General features: G+C 34.3%; 1 protein-coding gene across 2 annotated transcripts in view; it reads right to left on the reverse strand.

The window, feature by feature from the left end:
- Positions 1-21,259, reverse strand: part of Tmtc2 (transmembrane O-mannosyltransferase targeting cadherins 2) — a 336,895-nt gene that overhangs the window by 134,043 nt on the left and 181,593 nt on the right. For both annotated transcript variants that reach the window (XM_048358667.1, XM_048358672.1), the window contains exon 4: positions 10,191-10,305. In XM_048358667.1, coding sequence (XP_048214624.1) covers positions 10,191-10,305 — 115 coding nt within the window. The remainder of the gene's footprint in view (positions 1-10,190; positions 10,306-21,259) is intronic.

The raw sequence follows: 21,259 nt of genomic DNA on the forward strand, positions 1-21,259 counted from the left end.
AGCTGAGAAAGCCTGTGACTCAGATGCAACAGGCACTGTATTAGGTCCTCACTGAATAAGCAGAGAGCCATGATCAAAACTGCAGCCAAATCTGCTTACAAGGCTAGCTTGCTGTCTAGTGACACAAAGCACAGACTGCTGGGCAGCTCTACCAAATGATCAGAAGGACTGCGTCCATCCTCCTTAGCCTTCCCTTTCCTACTGGACAGAGAAAAAGATAGTGTATTACAAAGTAAACCGAGGCCAGGAAACTGCATTAAAATCACCCTAGCAGGCTGTAACTACAAATCCATGGATTTCTACTTATATGACAGTAAACTTTAAGCAGCTACAGTTATTGTTATCTTTAGATTTTTTTTTCAATCACTTGCCAATCAACCACTTAACAATTGACAATATGACATACACATTGGGTTTTTGTTTCTCTTCCAGTTTTTTTTTTTAAATATAAAGCTATCAAACATATAACAAATAAGATTCTCACAGGGAATTTTAACAAAAAAATCTTTTAATTGTATTTGAATGAACATGGAGAATAATTGTTTAGTTTTGAGTAATACTGAGACTAAGCAGCTACCAACTCTAGAATTGGAATATTAAATTAAAATTATATAATTTGAGTGTCTGGGTACATGAAATTGGAATTCTTAAATTAAGCATTTAGACCTCAGAGTGGCTAGAGTTATTACTCTTTGCCCAAAGGAATAATGACATTAGTAGTAGTTATAAAAAATGTTAATTAATCTCAATACTCAAATTCTAAAAAGGAGGAAACTCTGAGAAATTATCAAGTAGAGGAGAGATAGGAAGGATGTTCAATTAGAAAAAGATTCAATCAGATCTAAGTGATTAAATTTAAGCTCCATGGGAGTTACCAAAGAGGAAGTATTTTCTGTCTCATACTTTATTTCTGGCCCTTTCAGGTCACCATAAGATAAGACAGTTTGTATTTGAGGGCCAAGCACAAGACTTCTCTTATACAAAGTTTGTTTTTCAAAAATCTATCATTGTATTTTCTCCCATTTTTTAAAATAAAATGATTTTAAAGACTAATAACAATGAGCTTTTTTCTTTTCTTTCCTTTTCTTTTGCCAGTCCTGGGAACTGGGACTCAAGGCCTGAGTACTCTCCCTGGCTTCTTTTTGCTCAAGGTTAGCACTCTAGGTCTTAAGCCACAGCACCGCTTCCAGCTTTTTCTATATATATGGTGCTGGGAAATTGAACCCAGGATTTCATGTATGCAAGGCAAGCACTCTACCACTAGGCCATATTCCCAGCCCATTTTTTTTTTAATAGGATTGCTTTGGGTAGAGAAGAACTAAAACATGAAGCTGGTCTGGGAATATGGCCTAGTGGCAAGAGTGCTTGCCTTGTATACATGAGGCACTGGGTTCGGTTCCTCAGCACCACATATACAGAAAATGGCCAGAAGGGGCGCTGTGGCTCAAGTGGCAGAGTGCTAGCCTTGAGCAAAAAAGAAGCCAGGGACAGTGCTCAGGCCCTGAGTTCAAGGCCTAGGACTGGCCAAAAAAAAAATAAGTAAATAAATAAAATAAAAAATAAAACATAAGCTAACATAAATTACTGAATTTTATTTAAAACACATAACTTTTACATATGAGAATAATACTTAGTATGTTTGCTATAAAAATCATATTTTAAATGGATACTTACTTTAAAGTCCTGTTAGGTTATTGTGGCTATTGCATACTACGTGTGCCATATGAAAAATAAAAAAATGTGCTATTTTTGAAAGGTTACTTTCCACTGCTATGGAGAGTGAATTCTTTTACTCTGTATTTCCATTGCAGAAAGAAAAACAGAAACAGTGAAATGGAGAATAAAACTGCCACATCACATAAGATGATGGTACTTGGTTCTAGTACATAGCTGGCCAAAGCTGAAACATGCTACACACTGTACCATTGTGCCAGGTACTAGAAACTGACTTTATTAATAATCACTCAGTCCTCATTTAAGTCCATGAGATAAGCAAAAGTGAGATTAAAAACCTTGCAACCTTGCCCTCAGTTTGCTTGGGTCTCCTTTATCTTAAAACTTTGTGTTAGAGTCCTGCTTAACTCTGTATGTAGACATGTTAGTCATTCAGAGATTCTCTATCTAAAAACAGCTGACACTTAACCTACCTCACCTCCTTTGAGGCACAAAGGGCCGCAAGAATGAAGCCACAAAGGTCAGAATAAATTATGCATCTACTCTCAGCTTTAACAATGTCCTGTTCCAAACACCCCTTTCCAGAAAAGGTATCTCAAGTTTTCAGTCAGTTGTAGGCTTATAGTCTCTCAGGATACCAGAACAGAAAAGTTTTATGGCCACATCACCTCATGATGCAATCACCTCCATGCAGGAATGATCTCTTGGGAACTTGATTTTCTGCTCAAGCAATAAGAAGTTCATCAAACCACCTTGCAAAACTGGAACTAGGATACTGACGTACCACATCGAACTTTGAGCCGGACTGCTTAATCATGCTTAATTCAAGCCCCAGGAAAGGGAAGTTAAAAAAAAAAATAAAAGAAAGAAAGAAAAGAAAGAAAGAGGAAAAATAAAAAGCTACTGTAAGGGGGGGGGGAGGGGAGCACTTGTGGCGCACACCTGTAATCCTAGATACTCAGGAGGCTAAGATTTGAGGATTCTACTTCAAAGCAGAAAAGAAAATCTGAGACACTCACATTCAATTAATCACCAAAAATGCTGAAGTGGAGCTGTATCTCAAATGGCAGAGTGCTCGCCTAGGACAAAAAAAATCTCAAGGAAATCTCGTAGGCCCTGAGTTAAGACCCCATGACCAATACACACACACACACACACACACACACACACACACACACACACACAATCTATGATGTCTCACTTTAATAGGAAACTTACTTCAAAGATCTCTCTTCTGAAGCAGAATTTGAAGGAGGAAATCTATTCAATTATTAATAGCCTATGTTAGTACATTTTTTGCTCAATCAGCTCCTAAACAAAATTCTTGGTGATTACTATTTTAATTCTCACAATACAATCAAAGAGGTACCCACTTTCAAATAGAAGTCCAATAATGAAAATAGTTAAGAAACTTAAGCAAATTCATAAAGTTTTAATTATTATTGGATCCAAAACTCATATAACTATATTGTATATTAATATATTAATTATTATCTTTATGCCTGTCTTTTGGATATATAAGTCAATATTTTCCTCTGCCTACCAAAAGCAATAACAGGTATGAGTACATTTTCCTATAAAATGTTAAATAGAATGTGAGAAACAAAAGTAATATTGGATGGTTTTATGATAATATGTCTTCCATATTGTTTCATTCCATCCTTACAATTAGAAAAAAATAGAGATATGAAAATAAAAGAAAGAGGTGTTAACTTGTCCTTGCTAAAACAGCTAGAAAGAATCAATTGAAATTAAAATTTGCAGCTATCAGACATCAAATCCAACTGCTTTTCCATTATTATATGTCTGTTCATTGGCTCTAAATCCCATATCTCAGCTAAAACATTAATAATGCTCTTTCTCTTTAGGTCAAACACTGGTGTTCCATCATCATGAGTATCCACAATTTTTCTCTTCCTTTATTTATAAATGTTCTTTCCACTGTAATAGCATTTCTTACTTTCACCAAGTGTTTATAAGCTGTATCCTCCAATCTAAGAGGTAATTAAAAGCCAGTTAGGCTAGGTCCATGGATTAAATAAAAGCAGAAGAGGCTAGGCATCATTTTCTCAGCAGTCATTTCACAGTCACCAGAAAATCTGGGAAGGACCTGGCTGATGGATACCATCAACATGACAGGAAACCACAAACTACCCATAAGGAACAACAGAGACTCCTCAGGACAGACCACTGACTAGGCAACAGTTTACTTGTTTATCCAAACCAGTGAGGGGACCAGTAATTGCCTTTCTGGAGCTCCTCCCAAAACAGGGAGTAGACTAATGGCCAATAAGGCCATACTTTGAACAGGACTGTGTAATTAATATGCAAACCTCCTTTCCCCTGACCAGTTGGAAGTCTATTTAAATGTATAGTTCATATCTCTGCCCAAAGAGGGCTGAAGGTTGGCCCATGTGCTATATTCCATGGTATGCCTCTGCCATATAAGAAATTGTCTTTTCCTTGCTCTTCACTATGTCTCTTTGTATCCACCATAAAGGGTACTAAACAAACTTTTTTTGTAGAAATATTAGCCAGTGAATACAAACATATCTCCATAAAAGCAGTTATGGAACATTTAGAAATAAAAAGAAAATTAACATCTAATTTTTTCAGCTTTTATGAATGTATAAGAATAGAGACTTTCTAAGTAAATTTGACTTCGTTTTCAATGATAATACTAACTTAATGTTACAGATGATGTATTAAGATCAACAACTTGCCCAAAGTCAGACAAAGAATTAGTAAATGGAAGGTTTACATCCAAGTTCACATAATGTCAAAGCCTATGTTCCAAAGTGTTTACCAAGGTGTCTCCAAGGCACATGAAGATGTAGAATTAAATTGTTGTAAAAGGAAACTCTTTTTTCCCCCGTGAAAATAAATACAGTTCCGGTAAAAAGTATGTGTACACACACACACACACACACACACACACAAACACATATACATATATATGTACATATATACATATATATTGTAATCACAGTAAATCCCTTTCATTTTTTTTGTTCATTCTCCAGAATTCTTTGATTTCAAACAAATAAAATTAGGAAAAGCATTTAACACAAATTAAACCACCTATGATGTAATTTAAACGTACATAAACATTTACTGCTCAATTTTGCTACTCACAGTAGCTATACAACATGGATGTTAAGTGTTAGTTGTTAAGTGAATTCTTGAAAGAAAATTAATTATTGGTATACAATCACTGCAGGCAATCTCCTAAGCCATAAGCCTATGTGGCCCAGTGAAACTTAACAACATTATATTTCTGGTTTATTTATTTATTCATTTATTTTACTTATTTGAGATAAGTTTTGAAATTGCCAGTGTTGAGATTTAAAAAGCAGTCTCAACAGTGGTGCTCACTAAATACTATGTGGAAAATGAACTGTATACCTTGTGGGTGGGGGCAGGAGGGGAACACTGGGAGAGAGTAAGGGAGGGGGAGACATGGTTCTAAAAGAATTATACTCATGACCTGATTCATGTAACTCTTACGCCTCTGTATATCAACTCTACAACAACAATTTTTTTTTTAAAAGAACAAAAAAAAAGCAATCTAAAGCCGAGGGGAGGAGGATATTATGATGTAGTATGAAATACGTGGAAGTCCATAGTGAGAAACCTAAAATGATCACTATTCAAGCAGGATAAACAAACAAACAAAAACCCAGCAACCAACATTTGTGAATTTTTCAGGAATCAGCACACTCAAGTAAATATGGAGGGAGGGAGGGAAGGAAGGACAGAGCGGGGGAGGGAAAGAGTGAGAGAAAAATAACCAAAACAAAACAGCTCCTTTGTGGCCTGATTCCATCACAGATATGGTTATAATTTGTGTTGAGAGAGTCCCTCCAGGCATACAATGATTTAGTGCAATGTACTCACTTTAAACATAAATGTTCAACAAAGTGGGTGTTTTCTTTGTCCCTTAACAGCAGCACTCCAACAAAAGTCTGCAGTTGAAGCAGTAAATTACAAAATGGGAAGAGGTATCATGTATCTCCGGGTTCAGCAGGAATAGGTGTTAGGTCATACAAGCACTTTCTAGCTTAAAAATAAGCAAAATGAGTTCCAAAACAGGAAAATCAGACTATTCCATGCTCTACTCCCCCATCTTAGAAATAGATGGATGATAGATAGATAGATAGATAGATAGATAGATAGATAGATACATAGATACATAGATACATAGATACATAGATAGATAGATAGATAGATACATACATGCATACATACATACATACATACATACATACATACATACATACATACATACATAGATAAATTAACTTAGAAACAATCCATTCACCCACAAACTTTTCCTATGGTAGTCTTCAAAGTCTAGAAGAAAATATTGGTAACACTATTTCTAAAAGTGCATTTGCTTGTTTAATTTTGGTACAGGATGTTGTTCTTCATTCAATCAACTTAGAGGTTAAAGAAAGAAAGCAAGGATCAATGCACTTCCCTTCAACAAGGAAGGTTCTGGCTGTGAACGGAGGAGGTACCTTGGTGGCTAAATATAGAGAAATGACAAAAAAAAAAAAAGGAGAAAAACCTATAAGGTATTGGAAGACTAGAGCTCTTAATCCCTTAGGAATAACTGAGAAAATAGGTGAATACTTCCAACAGCACTTACTTTTATTCTCTTTTCTTTTCAATTCGCCTTTGTGTTTAATAAAGAGAATGGTCTTGTCTCAGTAAAAAATCTCAGCCATGAGAAATTCACATTAAAAAAAAAAAAGAAAAAAGCAGGACAGAAGAACTGGCTGACTTGTTTGTCTTTCTAAGCCTTCTGTTGTTGCTTTTGATCAAAGTTTGACTCTGAAGTTACAGGAGATTGAAGGCACACTTTGCCTGGCAGGCTGGCACTATCCGCTAAAACTGGTCTTTGAAGATTTTAGAGACTTTTTCCTTCTAACAAGCAAATGTTCAGTAGACACACAGGAACATAAAATGACTTTTAAAACAGAGAAGGTTATTCATAGTCTACAACTGTTGGTAAAGCCCAATCTCGATTTAAAGTTCACAATAGCCTGGATTATTCCCCTAACCTAGAATTCAAACTGTCTCAGAAATCCCCTGCCTGCATCTCTCTGGAAAAATGATGTGCAATTTCAATACCCAAAGCTGGACATGGCCCTCCTTCTTCAGGTGATAAATGGGCTTTTTCTCACCCTCTGCTCTGTAGGAGCAGAACAGCAAGTAGGATTACTGCCATCTAATACACCCAAGTAATAAGCTAATAAGAGACCCCAGAGAAAAAGAGGCAAAGGGGTGCTATATAAATAGGGCTGGCTTAGAGGCCTTATCAGAATAAAAGTAAGCTTATTCAATTTTAGAAACTTAATTGAAAGAAGCAAGTGATAGGAGATGTAATTCAGCCACAGAATTAACATGTTATTTTGTAACAATAATATATGATACAAATAAGCAGCAGGTGACATATTCATATTTAAAATTCATTATCATCTAAATATCCAGATGCACTCAAAAGTCAATTATGTTGTGAGCCACGTTTCCATCATATAAGCAAATCCTTAGTTATGTTCTGTATAGCAGTGAAAATAAATTAAGTGGATGACACTCTTTCTATAATTTCTAGAGTGTCTAGAAAGTAATTCTTAAGTCACAGTAATTGGAAATCTGCAGAGGACTGATTGGAACTATGCAAGTAACGAATGTACATCTGTTCATTTTTCTTCAGGAGCAGAGGGACAAAAGACACTCTTTCATACTGTAAAAACCCCCTTCAGAGGAAATAAGTTAATTTACTCGAAATTATGTTGCACATCCGCCTGCATTGTCCATGTGAACATAATTTTAGGAACAATAACAGCAAAACAGCTTCTGGCCATTTAAGCAACTTTCAATCAGTTTTAACATTAAACCAAACCAGTAGCATTGAAACAGGATGTTATTATGAACTTCTTTAGAAACTGCATGTCCTTCATTTTATCTACAGTGCTATGAATAAAATGAGTGTAAAAATTAAAGGCCTTTTAATGAGATTTCAGGGAAAAATGCATACAAAATCTTGAAATCCCACAGTGGGGTTTTCGTTTTTTCTGTTTTATGATCTTCTTTGACCTTTGTCAGATGTGCTGATCTTGCAAAGAACTCTCTCCTGGATTTATGCATTACTGTCCATTTAAATAAAATTCCCCAAAGCTTATTAGTTTATTTTATTTATCCCTTTCCAGTGCCTCAGATTAGATATTTAATGAGATTCTTACAACCCAGAACAAAAGGGACAGCTAACTAATGGTGGCAAAATCTCTACTATGCAAGGAAATGATCTCTTCATTAAGATAATCAAGAATTGATTTTACACAATAAATTTATGATCTGCCTTCAAAAAATTAAAGTCTAATAAAATAGTCAATGTTCTATTGAGCTACTGGTTTAAATACTACTTGGAAGAAACTGATTGAGACAAATCTATACAACAATGAAAGGACATCAACTATTTTTTAGCCAAAAGGAAAATCAATTCTACTTCAGGTGATTCATACAATTAAAAGGTTGAAAGCCAAGTATCTATTTATAAAATCTGACAGTGTAATTCATTGACAATGGATCAATTGTGTGATTCTGAAAACCTATTATACAAAAGAAAAACCAACATCAGAGATGTTAGTCTATATATTTTTATAGTTTATAAAGGCATCCAATGACAAAATTGTAATTTAAAAACTTTAAATTGCATGCAAAGTGAAGTAACTTATGTTTTCACTAAAGAACAAACAACTTCCAAAAGGTCCCATGAATATCTGTGGTAGAAGGCCTGCCTATCAGAACCTAGTCCTAGATATGAATACCAGCAATGAAAAATTTTAAAACAACAACAAAAATGGTAAACTTATATAAGAGAGTGATAAAAAATAAATTCACTAAAGAGATGTTGAGTCTTCTGTTTACTTTCTTTTCCCCAAAATGAATGTGAATGGGCACTGGAAGAAAAGTAGCATTGCAAGGTCAGAGGCCCTGTGACATTACTTTCACATGCAAAAGAAATTACACAATGTGTATAAATGTAACAAACTGATAAGACACTTTTTCATGAAATAAATCCCATGAGTCAGTAATAATATCAAAGCATGTAAGAATAGCATCTAGAGGAGGACAAGTACTTATGCATTTTCATTGAAATAAAGAAAAGAGGAAAATTCACATAGTTTTCAAGAAAGAAGAGACAAAATGTCTGAGGAAGTAAGAAGACCAACAGAGTGGGTGGAAGGTATGGTATAGAATGGGCATGCTCCAGGTGAAGGAATTCCAGGTAACAGAAATTAAATATTGAGAAAGTAAAGAGAAAACACCGTAGGACAATAGGTGAGGACCCCACTGTTAAAGTCTAGGAAGTTGAAAATAAGGTGAATATCTGAACAGGAAATTAAACTGAGCTCTTCTTTCTGCTTTCTCTCCAATATCAAGATTATTCTCCATTTATCCTCGCTTTTTCTAACTATTTTTGTTAAACAAACAAATTTGTTTGCTACTATGGACATCATTAGGCATGAGCAATTGGCATCTTGTTTTCCTGGGATTTGTCACCTTCATACAGGGAGCTATTCTCTTGTATTCTGTACTTCCTCTGAAATTGCTATTAATAAAGAGTCTCCTTAACTAACATAGAACACATGACTCCTTAAGAAACATTCAGAGAATTTTTTCCAGAATTTTTACAGACAATAAAACAAAAAAGATTTTTTTCAAAGATTGAGAAGATATTAAATATTAAAGATATTAAATACATAGGATATACTACTCAGCTTCCCCATTCCTTCAAAGTACAAAAGAAAATGGAGCATACTCAGATGAAACCAGTGCCATAAAATGGAGACAAATCCTAGAACAACAGGATCCTGGTTCTAACTGTACCTACCTGTAGTACATCCTGAAATTTTCCAGTTATAAGAGTTAAAATTCCCTTTTGTGTTTTAGTAATTAGGAAAGGTTAAAAATATTTTTATAAATGAAAGAGACAAGGAAAGAATCTGAATTGTGTTTGGATTTACCAAGTCAAACCTCAAAATACTTGCAGTGCCTCTCACTCTAAGAACAAAATCACTATCAACCCTGAGGGTTTTCCAATTCAACACACATGGATATTCTAAATGATACTAGTATCCAAAGCTTGCTGATAATCATCATTATATTTGGGGGGGAAAAAAAAGAGCATGAGGAAGTAGAAGAACAGCCTTGCCCACCACAATCCACTTTCTGATTCCCCTGGCTGACCACATATTCTTTATGTACTTTAACACAAACAATTTTTATTAAGAAAGCCAATTATGGTCCTTTAAAAAATGCAGCAATTATGTAAGTACCATAATAAAGGCTTGTTTTAAACTTAAATACTCACCATAATGGAACACATTGTTAAAAGATTATTTCAGAAAAATAACCAAGAATCATGTCCAGTTCTACTAGGTAAAACAGTAATCCCTCACAATAGGTTTCAAAAGACAATGAAACTGTAGAGAGCAAGGCATACTTACAAGTTGTACAGCATGTCTGCCATGTTGCTGCGGTAATACAAAGCATTTCTATAGGCGCTTTCAGCTTCAGAAATTTTGCTCTGACTCTTGAGAACATTTCCAAGGTTACCCCATGCTGGCAAGAAGAAAAAGAAGTATTGAGGTTAAGCATCCACCCAATTACATACTATACAGTATCAGGCCATCAGGAAGTACCACTAGGAGAAAAAGAAAAACTTCATAAAACATTAAAGAATAAAAAAAGTATTCTTTCATACTTTAATATTTTATCGATCTGAAAGATTAAATATAATCAAAGTGTAAAAGGAAGTAAAGCAATTAATATGTCTCAAAGCTGATACAGTTATAGTTCATCAATGGGCCAAGAACAATGTTATCTTAAGATTACCCACAAAGACTCCATGCTCTTTCAACTTTCCACAGGAGTTTTTATGGTCTGAAATTATCATAAACTTACTGGACCAGACACAGTAAGAAATCATCTTAAGATAAGCAAAAGTTTCATTCAAGTAGGAAGCAATGATGAATGATACAGAAGACTGAGAAATGAAAAGCAAAAATTCTAAATAAGACCAAAGCTATATATCAGGCTATACCTGATTTCTATACATATTAGTAGCATACCGTCCTTCATGAGAGGATTATGCATATATGGGGCACTAGATACCATGTGCTTACTCTTTCTTACTAGTAAGTTCACTTTGGGGAAAGTTTGTCAACACTCAATCATGTTGAAAACTATATATTTCTATATGCTTTCTATTTTTCCTCAGATAATTGTAATTTCTCAGTATTAGTAAAAGACACAGCATTAGTAAACGCTCACACAGTATGGGACTCAAACAGGACTAGCTCTTTAGAGTGCTAATTTTTTCATCTGTTTCACTCCCCACAAGGAGTCAAAGTATTAATTCCCAAAACTGGACTCTTTCCCCAGCAGGAATATGGACATGAGAGAAGAACTTTATGTGCTCAGCTATATTTATGTAGCTGATTATTGACTACATTTGAGGAAAGAAAAAAAACGGTTTTTAAGAATTCATTTTAATGCATTTACAAAGAGTTGCTTCCTTCATGTTCCAATTTGCCTGTGTTCCTATAATTTCATACTCTTGCACTTGCACTTCAGTTTAATGCTTTGTAAAATGGGGAAACAGTGTTTCCTAGGTTTTGTGATGAGAATTCGGTGAGTTGAGATATATATATATATATATATATATATATATATATATACATATATATGTATATATATATTACTTTTAAAAGATTTACGATTGATACTTAAAATTATTGTGGTTGGTACCCTTGGCGATTTAGAATATTGAACCATTAATTAATTAAATAATATGGAATACAATCTGCATCATGTCCTTATTACCTATGGGAAATACTAATGTTTCAACACCACATTCCATGCTACACATATAATATGTCATCTCATAGAGCTCTTAACACAGACCTATACATGGATTTTATTATGCTCATTCTATACATAAGGAAACAGGCCCAGAGGCACTAAAGAATTTGTCATGTTAAAGAGCTGGGAGCCAGGCAAAAGTGGTAGAGCACCTGGGTTGCAAGTGTGAGGACTTGAATTCAAAATCCCATTCCACAACCTTAAAGAGAAAGAGCTTTCTCAGTTAATATAGAAGTATTAGAGCAGAAATGCTAATGCAAAGTTCAATCTTTCAATTTCTTTTCTACACTCTATTTAACAGTTTATGTCTTTCATGAGAAAGCTACAGTCTCACATTATGAACTAGGACTTGGAGTGAAGAACCCATGCAACTTTACACTGAAATATAAAACATTTCAAAATACTATCAACTTCTCAATGACAGCAAATAAAAATAGAAAAAGTAGAAAATAATAATATCCAACTTCAAATATAATGAGCATAAACTACATGTATTTTATATTTAGTACTCCTCCTCCTTAAATTAATAAAATATGGCTCTATGAAAAGTTCTACTACTCAGGCTTATTTTCAACCCATTTCATCCCTCCCAACTTCTGCCCTGATTACAGGATTAGTTAATAAACCTAGATTTACATAGAAATTACTCCTGAGAAATCATTATAATGTCCTTTCATCTAAACCATAATCTTAGAGACCACATGCAGGGAAGAGGGGAAGAGAATCTGTTATGGCAAGGACTTCCTTAATATTTATATATTCAGGCATATTTTCAGTGGTAAAAGCTGACCAGTTAACTACTTGTGCCTTAAATAAAAATCTAACATGTGCCATATTTCTTCATGGTCTGTCAGCAGTACATAGCTATACCTAGAGTATATATCACTTAACTGATCGTTCATTTATCCAATCACAAATTATTAAACAAATACTTATTAATTTTGTTTCCTGCCAGGAATTTGATTAGACAATAAACTATCAGTGTGACTGTTAATTTTGACTACCATTATTACATCATGAGAACTCTGACCTAATCAATAGTGTAATCCACCAACAGACTTAAAGTTAACTGTCGAACTACAGAAGGTGGAACCAAGTTAAAGATCTGAGTTGCTGGGGAGAGAGCATGTTCTTGAAGGATATTTTAGACCCCTGATCCTTTCCTTTTTCTCTCTTGGCTTCCTGTCTACCATGAAAGTGAGCTGCTTTGACAAATGTCCTTGCCTTGATATTCAATCTCAAACCCATATCAATAGAACAATCCAATTGTGGGCTGAAACCTTCCACACTGTGAGCCAAAACAAATGTTTCCTTTCAAATTGCTTCTTCCACTAGATATTGGTGACAGCGATGAAAAGTTAACACAGTAAAATCCCCACGCAGCATAAGCCTACCTAACAGGAAGAAGAGATAAGAGTTGTTGAAGAAATTTGGATCAACATAATAAAATACATGAATTTACTTCAAAAAGTGGTAAATAATAGAAAACAGAGAAGGTGCTAGCTATCAGGCTAATTTAGATGTCATATCATCAAAACAAGGAAAGAGGCCAACTTTAAGAACTAAAGGATAAGGTGCCAGCCTTGCAAAGATTGCTGATTACAGGTAAGCAGCAATGAACTTGGTATATCCTATCAAAAAAGGGGGCCATTCAGGTATTGGGCCGCAAGGTGAAAAGGAAAGATGAGACAAACACAGAGATAAGTTGGGTTACCACAATTGGATCTGGTGAGCCACAGGATGACATGGAGTGGAAGGGGACAAGGTGTTAACGTCACAGGTGACAATTCTCAGTGAAAGGGTCTTGTGATATGATTTATAGCTTAAAAAGTCACCGTTGCCTTTTCTGCTGTGGATAATAACTGAAACACACACAAAAAAACGAAAGAATCAGAAGGTAACTGTACTAATCCAAGTGGAAAATCAGGGGGATTTTCAGGATGAAGGGCAGCAGAGGAGACAGTTATTTCAAAATTTCAAAGAAGGAAAATATTTTAGAAATTAATCATAAGCAAGGTTAACTGTGGAAAAGGTACAACATGAAACTAAGTTTCCTGCCTCTGGGAAAGCTCTATTCCTTTACAGTTGTTCACAGTGTCTGGACAGATAAAAAATAAAAATCCTCCAATTAACCACATATTTGAAAACTAAATTGCTTAAGGATGAGACCAGAAATACAGAAAGGAAGTAAAGAAAGACCGAGTCATGATATTCAAAACTAATCTGACCCCCCTTATTAGAATATTTCATTGTCTCAGCATGTGTGGGGAACATCAGCCCACTGGTGGTATAAGACACACACCTCAACCATTTGGTGCATGGTGAGAAAGACATATGCTTCTCATCAGCTGCAGGAGGTTCGTTTGCCATAGTGATAATTCTGTATGGCTTTCAAATGATGTTCTCCACATGACCCATTTTTTTCCCCATCCCTGTGACCAAAGGTATATAGAGTCTTATGTAGTACCAATCTTAGACAAAGAAGAAATGGAACAAAGCAAGACCACTTTACAATTCTATTTAGACTTGAAAAAGAAATACCAAACACTTGATCATGTTGCTAAGTGACTTCAAATCTTAGAGAAATCCTAACTTCTTTCAACTGTCTTTGAAATCCACCAACCAACAACAAAGCCCTGTAAACACATGCAGAGATGCTCTAGCTTTTCCATGGAATAATGTTCTCTCTCAATGGAAAAAAAATATATTTAGCTAATTGCCTGAAATCTAGTTCCATTCTTGGTAGTTTTGGGGTAAAGGATGTTGACCTAGAAGATTTCATCATGTTCAAATACAAAAACAATTCCCTTTCAGAATATATTTTCCTCATCAATAACTATTTTCCAATCTTGTGTTAGTAAAAAGGACCTTGAGGTTTGTGAACAACAGGCAAAATTAAATATATAATTATCACACAAATTGTTGGTGTAGAAACTGTATTGCAGCAATTCCAGGTATGAAACTTCCAAACACAACTGTGATTGATTTTTCTTTCTTTTTTTCATATCTAGACACTAATATAAAGAAAGGCTGTAGAGAATGTAACCTAAAATATAAAATTTGCAGTCATTTTTTTCATTTTTATGGTTAGAATAATAAAGTAAAAAATAACACATACTTCGACTTAATTTCAGCTAATGCTATATGACAGTTTAAAATTAAATATATTAATGAGAAAGATAAAAAGTATACTCTAAAAGGCTAAGATTATTTTATTTCTATATAATTAACGGAATGAATCAGCATAGCAGATTCTATGATTTATTTTCCTATTATCTTGAAAAATTTTATCATATTACCAAGCTACCTTTTAAACATTGTCTCTTTTAAAATCTGATCTCACTACTTGAAAATATCCCAGCAAAACCCTCAAAGAACAAAAGGCTTATGGATGAGACAATGTGTCATTACAAAACCAAAACAAGCATCATTTATTAAGAGCCTCATAAAAATTATACTAACATCAATGCATAATAAAACTATGTTGGTTTTGCACTATTCAAGTAGATAGATCCTACAAATACCATAGAAATCCTGTAACACGATTGGACTATGAAAACATGCAAGAACTAAAAGAACAAAATCCTGCATTGTATCATATAACTCATAAATAGTAAAAACAGAGTTGGGGGCTGGATATGATGACACATACCAGCAATATCACCTACTTGTTAGGTAGAGATAAGGAGGTTCATGGGATTATGGTTCAATGTCAGCCCAGGCCAAATCTCAACTATACAGAAAGCACACATGGGAGGGTCACAATCTGAGTCCTACTTGAAATATAAATGGAAGTAAAAAGAGTTGAGAGTGTGGCTCAAGTGAAAGAGCATCTTCCTAGAAAGCAGGAGAGCCTGCATTTGAATTTCAGTACTACTCTAAAAAAGTAAAGGGAGATGGATTTTGCCATATGCTGCTTAAAGAAGGTTAACATTAAGCTTTTGAGGTATGATAATTTAAAACAGGTGTTTGGGATTACCTTCAAATGTCCATTTTAGTTCTTATGTGTTAGACTACCTCAAAATCATGTGTTTTCATTAACATTTGATGCAATGTATGTTCTATTTTAAGACTATATATTTTACTGACAAGAATAGTTTAGGTAATGACTTTTAGAAGTATGATTTTATTGAAATACAATCCCCCAAATCTTCTAGAGAATTTTAGGAAGTCTAAATAAGTTGTCTATGCATTAGAAATCTAACAGAAGACATGCACATGGCTTGTACACACATATAATTAGAAACTCATGTGAAGTTCAAAACATGCAATTCATTTGTTTGAAAATTTTAATACAATTTTTCCCAATAAAGCCTTGAGATATTTAAGAGAATTCATTTAACTCCTATTATACAAATTCATCGTATAAGACACTTTTTGTCTTGAAACAATATAACAGAAGAATAAAACTAGCCACCAGTCATGGTTTGTACCTGTAATTTTAGGTATGTAATTTAAGTCATTCTGTCAGAGACAGTAGGAGCAAATAATACTCAGCCACAAGAGGAAGGTATTTGCTATTCATAGTCATACTATGGTTTCCAGACCACAGAAAAATAAACAATAAGCAACATAGTAAGAAATGTGTATTCCCCTGGAAATATAATTTTAAATATAAAAACATCACATTTGCCTCTAATGTTCTGTAAATGGAACAAAACCAAAATATGTCAACAAATATTTGTTATTCAAAGATGATGGGGATTTAGTCATGTATCAAGATTTTCTTGCTGATAAGGTGTCTTACATGTGAAATGGATTTAATAAACAGTGTGTTTTTTTTTTTAAAGAACATGTTCCATTTTGTGATACTTGGGAGTCCATGAATATATTCAAAGAAGGAAAACAGACACTTCTATCTCTCACTGGCTAAATTCTAGAAAATCAGAACTATAGCATTTCATTTTCATAAAGACAAAGAATTTATTTTATTAAACATTCAGGAAGTGAAGTAGGAATTACTCTCACACGTCAAGATGCCTTTCTTACTGATAGTCAACCACATCTAAAAAAGTATCCACTTACTGAGAAATTTAACTTTAATTCACATTGAAAGGTTCTTTTTACTCAGTCCACAATCTGCCATAGTTTATTTTATGATCTTTGAAAAGAACAATTATTTCCTTCCTGCTAAAATTGTTGCAAAGAGAAAAATAGAATGTGAGTTCCCTCTATAAAATCTAAGTGATCTGCAACAATCAATCTTTCCAGTCTCTTTTAACATCCTCATTCAAATTTGTATTTTCAGATTTCATAAAGTAATTTGAAACTGACAAAGTATTGTGAGTTCATGTCTGACATTTCACAAAGTCATCAAACACAGATAAGCATTTTATGTTTTTATTTTATGAAGAAAATTTAAAGAAATTTTATATCTATTTTTATGAAAAACACAGTAATTGTGATGTGTCATACATGACACTTGGAAAAATTATTGAAAGAACAAATGAAATTTGTCAGCACCATCCTAGCTCCTTAAAACTCAGGTCTACATGAGTAACTAAAGATATTAGACTGTCATAGTTGCAGCTGTATTTCACCAATAAACTAACACAGCTGCCAAAATTGGTAAGGGCATTTAAACTCTTGGATACTTAACTGAATGCAATTTAAGATAATCAGAAAAAAATGTTTTGTTTTGTTTTGTTGTTATTGTTGTTGTTTGGGGGGATATATGTGGCAGTACTTGAACTTAGGACCTCAGATTCTCACTTGGCTTTTCTCACTTAAGTCTCACTCTACCATTACAGCCGCATCCCTACTTCTGATTTTTGGCTGATTAATTGGAAATAAGAGATTCAAGGACCTCCCTGCACAGGCAGGAATTGAACTGCAATCTTCAGATAAGACTTTGAGGGGATCAGTCTGGTCATTTTATTAACTACATGATAATCACTCACACACACACACACACACACACACACACACACACACATTAAACCTTGGGGCTTTCTTTACCTCTGTCTTAAAATTTTGAGCAATTCATAATATTTAATGAAACCGAAGTATTAAAATGCAATTATAAACAGGAAAAGTCCTCATATCTCTTTTCTCCAACTTTGAGCTGCTTGTTTTAAATCAGACATCTATTTTCAAAAAAGGATGAAAAGTGAACTTTTGCTAATATTCTGTTCCAGACAAGAGACAAAAAAGTAATTTATGTGGATTAATATATTAGTGCCTAATATATCTAATAAGAAATATGGGGCCATGGAGTTTGGCCTACTGGTACAGTGTTTGCCTATCATGCACAAAACCCTGGGTTCGATTCCTCGTTACCACATACAAAAAAAATGCTGGAAGTAGTGCTGTGGCTCAAGTGATATAGTGGTGACTATGAGCAAAAAGAAGCCAGGGACAGTGATCAGGTGCTGACTTCAAGTATTCAAATCCAAGGGTGAGAGAGAGAGAGAGAGAGAGAGAGAGAGAGAGAGAGAGAGAGAGAGAGAGAGAGAGAGAGAGAGGAGAAATATCTAGATAAATTATGGATAGATGGATAGACAAATACTCATAAGAGACATTATCACTGTTGCTACTAAAAAGCAAAGAGACACTCAACAAGACTAAATAAAAGGCTCACACATGTCTGCATCTTTGCTTCCAAAGCCCATTTCTCTTTAACCCAAATTGAACATTTGGACTTAAGGTAGTGCCAAAACTATAATTTAAATAAATACCATTTTTCTATGAAAGTCAATTATTTTAAACATTCTAATCTCAGTGTAGAGGGGGGAGGAGGAGAAAGAAAGGGAAATTTAGAACAGATAAGTTTGTAGGCTTTTGTTATTATTGTTGTTCATTTTATTTTGTTTTTACTGAAACACTTTTTACTCCATATATTATTAAGATGTTTAGCGGGGCAGACTGGACTTTTTGCTCATTATTGGAAAATCACTTGCTATTGATTCTAGGGAAACAGCAGGCTTTCCCAATCTGGAAAACTTTTTTCTGAGACAGTTGTACCCTAGTTTAACCCCAAACAGGATGTAATACTAAATGGCTGATAAAATAGGCCCAGTTCAAATATTAAGTGAAAGAAATTAAAGGGCTTGATTCAGTAACACAAAAATACATAATCATTAGGCTTACATGTAGATATAATTACAGTACTTTATAATGAACTTTTGTCTTTCCTATCTTTGCTCTCTTCAAATAGATCTGAAATGCAATTAATAAGGAGTGAGGGAAAAGTACTTTAAAATGGATAGTTGAGTATTTTGATGAAATCATAACAATGAGGGACCACCATATTGTTAGCCCCTGTGACATCTTAGTGCACATTCATGCACATTGGAATATTCACATGTGTAACTCAAGTTTTGTGTTTGTGTTTTCATGTATCTAAAGATGGCTCCTCAGTACTTATACAACTGCAGTCTCTACCACTCTTCTGAGATTATTTTTCTTTGCTTAATTCTTTTATGTGAAACTGGTTTTCACTTGAAAGCCTGAATGGCTTCCACCTCACAATCCTCCTGCTTCTGCCTCCTAAGTGTTGACCTACAGGTATACACCTCCAAGCACAGACCTGTCCCATAGTGCAGTGCAAATATGCAATATCATAGGATCCTCCTCTCAATGTATTAATTTTTGGCAATCCCTTTGACCAATTAAGCAATTGTCATAAATAGGTCAACAGTACATTATACAGTACATTATACATTTAAAGAAATGGACAGCTGAACACCCATTTCTAGATAATCCTAGGTACTCAGGAGAAGGGGTCTGAGGATTACAGTTCAAATCAAGCAGTGGCAGAAAAGACCATGGGACACTTATCTCCAATAAATTAGCAGAAAAGGTAGCAGTGGAGCTATGGTTCAAGTGGTAAATTCCTAGCATTGGGTAAAAAGAAAAAGCCGAGAAATGGTGAGCAAGCATTGAATTCAAGCCCAAGAATGGGCACCAAAAAAATAATATTTTTTAAAGTTTAAAAGAAGAAAAAAAAAGGATAAAAAGAAATGGACAGACATGGGAATTCACACCTCTAATCTCAGCAGTGGGAAGAGAACAGAGATAAAGAGGATTACAAATTTCAGGATAGACTAAGATACATAAAAAAACCTCTGTCACACAATCACACACGCACATACAAAACACATACATAAATACATCCATAATTAAGTTAATAAAAAGAAAAATAATGAATATGCATGCAAGTAGAAAATATTTAATGTGCAAATGAGAATAATTATATCTAAATGACACTAAGATTTCTAAAAGCATCTATAATTACCTTCACTCTTAACATAATTCTTTGGTAACATCACTCTAAAGTTTTCTCCATATTTTTGGAAGACAATTAGCGATAGAAACAAAGGAAGCTGCATTTACTTGGCCTTCCTTTTTCTGATGCAGGACAAGTATGTAAGGGTTCTTGAAAGACTTGGAAGCAAGTATTTGGGAATGAATTTGAAAAACATGATACTGAAAGCAAGAATGATGTTACTCATATAACATTCATATATAAACACGAAGAGTTCTGATTCTAGGCAATCATATAAAAATATTTTTATCTAGCACATAATAAGAAAAGAAACTAAATGAACTGAAAAAAGACAAAATTGAAATAAAGTGAGAGAGTGAGAGAGAGAGAGAGGATCAGGAAACATTTGTAGAAGACACAGATAAGGCTCATTTCCAAAGAAGTAAAATTTGGTGTCAGTTAAGTTATATTATTTTTTTCCTAAGACAGAGTCTAGTCTTGAGCTAGTCTTGAGCTGTGTAGCCCGATAGCCTTAAACTTTTCAATCCTCTTGCTTTAGACTCACTAATGCTCAACTCTTACAGATCAGTACCTCTGTGCCTAATTTTGTTATCTTTAAACAACACAACCATGATCGATGTGTGCATATATTCTCTTTTATATAAATATTTAATGTATATATTTCATGAATATTTAGTAAAAGACAAAATATTAAAGCATTTTAAGAAGAAAAACTAGTGCATAAATCAATAATTTAATCTCATATTTATTTGAATCATATGCTAACTAAATAGTCTTAGTGGCTCATATCACTATAAACATTATATATCTAAGGTGCACTAATTTTAGGAGCAAAGGGTTTTTTGTTGTTTTGTTTTGTTTTGTTGGTCGTGGGGTTTGAACTTGGGAAATTACAGGTTTTCAATTGCCCACAAAATCCTAAATGTTTTGTCATAGAAAATTTTCAAAGACTAGGGCCAGAAATTTGTCAACCATTTCATCTATAATATGTCACAGGATAACATGCTGTGAGTCTTTCTTGTGTTCTGGTGTTTATTGGAGATAGCATCTCCTGGACTTTGCTCAAACTCCAGTTTCCAGTCCTGGGGCTTGGACTTTGGGCCTGGGCACTGTCCCTGAGCTTCTTTTGCTCAAGGCCATCTTGAGTCAGAGCACCACTTCCAACTTTTTCTGTTTATGTGGTACTGAAGAGCAAACACAGAGCTTCATGCTTGCTAGGCAAGCATTCTACCACTAAGCCACATTCCCAGCCTCAAGAAATCAAATATTTTTAGGGAGCCTTACTTATTTAAGTCTAGTTCAGCCAATGGAACATTTATTTATTTGCTTTTAGTTAGTTCAGTACTGGTGTTTGAACTCAGGGCCTCTCACTTAGCTCACTTAAATTTGCTTTAGTTATATCTCCTACCCCTTGAACTATGTCTT

Source organism: Perognathus longimembris, chromosome 1 (assembly GCF_023159225.1).
Source record: "Perognathus longimembris pacificus isolate PPM17 chromosome 1, ASM2315922v1, whole genome shotgun sequence".
NCBI classification, from domain to species: domain Eukaryota; kingdom Metazoa; phylum Chordata; class Mammalia; order Rodentia; family Heteromyidae; genus Perognathus; species Perognathus longimembris.